Source organism: Charadrius vociferus, unplaced genomic scaffold, assembly GCF_000708025.1.
Source record: "Charadrius vociferus isolate BGI_N301 unplaced genomic scaffold, ASM70802v2 scaffold1284, whole genome shotgun sequence".
Taxonomy (NCBI): Eukaryota; Metazoa; Chordata; class Aves; order Charadriiformes; family Charadriidae; genus Charadrius; species Charadrius vociferus.
Window position 1 is genome coordinate 400,349 of NW_009648060.1, and position 2,702 is coordinate 403,050.

The 2,702-nt window shown below is 61.1% G+C and overlaps 1 protein-coding gene across 1 annotated transcript in view; it reads left to right on the forward strand.

Moving 5' to 3' along the window:
• C1QL1 (complement component 1, q subcomponent-like 1) overlaps window positions 1–2,305 on the forward strand; it is a gene marked incomplete at its 5' end in the record, with an annotated part of 5,632 nt that extends 3,327 nt beyond the window's left edge. The window contains one exon of the mRNA XM_009883728.1: window positions 2,126–2,305. Coding sequence (XP_009882030.1) covers window positions 2,126–2,305 — 180 coding nt within the window. The remainder of the gene's footprint in view (window positions 1–2,125) is intronic.
• Window positions 2,306–2,702: the final 397 nt, after the last annotated feature.

A 2,702-nucleotide genomic window follows, 5' to 3' on the forward strand; every position in this document is an offset into this window, starting at 1 on the left:
GGGCATGGGGAAACTGAGGCACGGAGCAGGACGAGGGGGACGAGGCCACTGGGGGGAGGGATGTGGTGGCAGCCCCCACCTCCTCCGCCACCGCGGTGCCGGGAGCGGCTCAGCCCGGCCCTGGCGCTGCCATTTATCTTCCCTGGTTAGCGTGAAGGGCTGGCGGGCGCATGGTGACAAGGCGGCTCCTTAACGAGGGAAGACGGATGGCACCGGGCGGCTCTGGCTGCGGCAGGGAGGGGGGAATAGTGGCAGCAGAGCTCAGCACCAAACGGCTTTTCCTGGTTTTCCTTCCCCCTTGCTTCTTCCCCAACTCCTCTTCCTCAGCACGACCCCAGTCGAGGCTGCATCCCCCAGAGCCTGGGATGCTGTGACCAGCTGAGATTCTCGGTGTGCCCCCCTCAGAGATGGGGACCCTCGTGGTGGTGGGGTAGACAGTGGGTGACTTTTAACGGGGTGACAGTGTTGGTGATGGCACAAGGGCTATGGCTTCGTGGGTGAAAGCAAACCCTATGGGCCCACCTGCTGGGCCGTCAGTAGGTTCCAGAGTTAACAGCATCTGACCAGTGAATTACCACACCATCGCAGGCTGTCTATGGACTTGAGAAGACGCTGCTGTGTTTCCCGAGGAGGACAGGACCCCTGGGACCTCTGTCCTGGGGGAAAAGGACAGCAATCCATGGGGACACCCCCCTCCTTCCCATGCCAGCTCTGGGACCCTGCAGCCGCTCAGCGGTGTCTCTCCGCCCGGTGCAGCCAATTAAGAGCCCATTCTCATTGGTTATAATTAGGAGCATCTTCTCTCCAGTGCATCGCTTTTGCATTTCACTTGGGATTTTACCTGCCGGCTTGTCACTGTCACCCAGCGCCGCGCGATCCCCCTGCAAGGCGCCGGCGTAAATTTGATTACCCCAATAATTCGGCAGCAGCCATGGGCTCCAGCCACGGAGATTCTTTACCAGGCAGTTACGGCACCACTGGCACTGCCGGCACCTCCCGGCCTTGTCCTCTGGCACCGAGGAAATATTTATCAGGGTGGAAGGAGCATCCCGACCTGCAGTGGGTTGGGATCAGGGTGAGCAGCGAGATGTGTTTTGGGGGAATTTGAGCTCCGCCGGCTCAGCCCTCATGGTCCCAGTGAAGCTCATGGGAAGATGTGGGGAGTTCATCAAGTTGGTTTGGGGCTGGGCTGGGAGATGGGGTCCCGTGTCTGAGAATCTGGAGTCGGGGTCCTGGATCTGAGCCGTGGTCCTCCGTATGAATCCAGAGCTGGGGTCCCAGGTCTAAGTCAGGGTCCTGCATCTGAATCTGGACTTGGGATCCCGTGTCTGAGCTGTAGTCCTGCATCTGAACTGACTCATGGTCCAGTGTCTGAGCCGTGGTCCCATATCCAAAGCCAGAGATGAGGTCCCACATCTGAGCCGTGGTCCTGCATCCAAACCCAGACTTGGGATCCCATGTTGGAGCTGTGATCCCACATCCAAATCTGGATCTGGGGTCCTGTGTCTGAGCTGTGGTCCCGTGTCTGAATCTGAAGCCATGGTTCCATGTCTGAGCCATGGTTCTGCATCCAAATCTGAAGCTGGGGTCCTGTGTCCGAGCTGTGGTCCTGCGTCCAAACCCAGAGTTGGGGTCCCGTGTATGAGCTGTGGTTGTGCATCTGAATCCAGAGATGGGGTCCCGTGTCTGAGACGTGGTCCTGCATCCAAATCCGGAACCGTGGTCCCGTGTCCATGCCGTGGTCCCATGTCCATGCCGTGGTCCCATGCCCATATCATGGTCCCACATCCAAACCCAGAACCATAGTCACACATCTCAGCCTTGGTCCCAAATCTGAACCTGAACCTGTGGTCCCACATCCAAACCCAGAGCCATGGTCCCACATCTGAGGTGTGGTCCCACGTCTGAGCCTACCAGGTCAGGGACACGCTCTGGGTGGTGCTTGAAGAAGCCACCTCCATCCGGGACCCGTTCACCCATGGGTGGGGACCCAGGGCACCCCACGCTACCCTGGAGCTGGTGGGTGGTCTCCCTGGCTGCGGGTGAGCTGGGACCCCGGGTGTCCCACAGGACCCGAGGGCTGAGCTGTCCCCTGAACCAGGTAACGCGGGTGTCCCCTGCGCAGGTGCGGGCCAGCGCCATCGCGCAGGACGCCGACCAGAACTATGACTACGCCAGCAACAGCGTCATCCTGCACCTGGACGCGGGGGATGAGGTCTTCATCAAGCTGGATGGGGGCAAAGCCCACGGCGGCAACAACAACAAGTACAGCACCTTCTCCGGCTTCATCATCTACTCGGACTGAGCCTGGACCCACAGCATCGCCCCACGGCCCTCCTCTGCTGCCATCCAGCCCCACAGCATTCCAGCCCCACAGCCCCTAGTGACCATCCAGCCCCACGGCATTGCTCTGCCGTGGTATGGCCCCACGGCACCACCCCCACAGCCGTCCAGCCCCACGGTGTCTCCCCACAGTAGCCCCTGATGAGCATCCTGCCCCACGGCATCCCTTTGCCGTGGTTCGCCTCCCCTCTGCCATCCAGGCCTCCCTCTGCTCCCATCCAGCCCCACGGCATCCCCCCTGCTGCTCTCCAGCCCTGCAGCCTCCCCCTGCTACTGTCCAGCCCCACGGCATCCCCCCACTGTGGTCCAGGCCATCTATGGGGCTCCAAATCCCCCCTTTCCCATTCCCTCTCCCCACA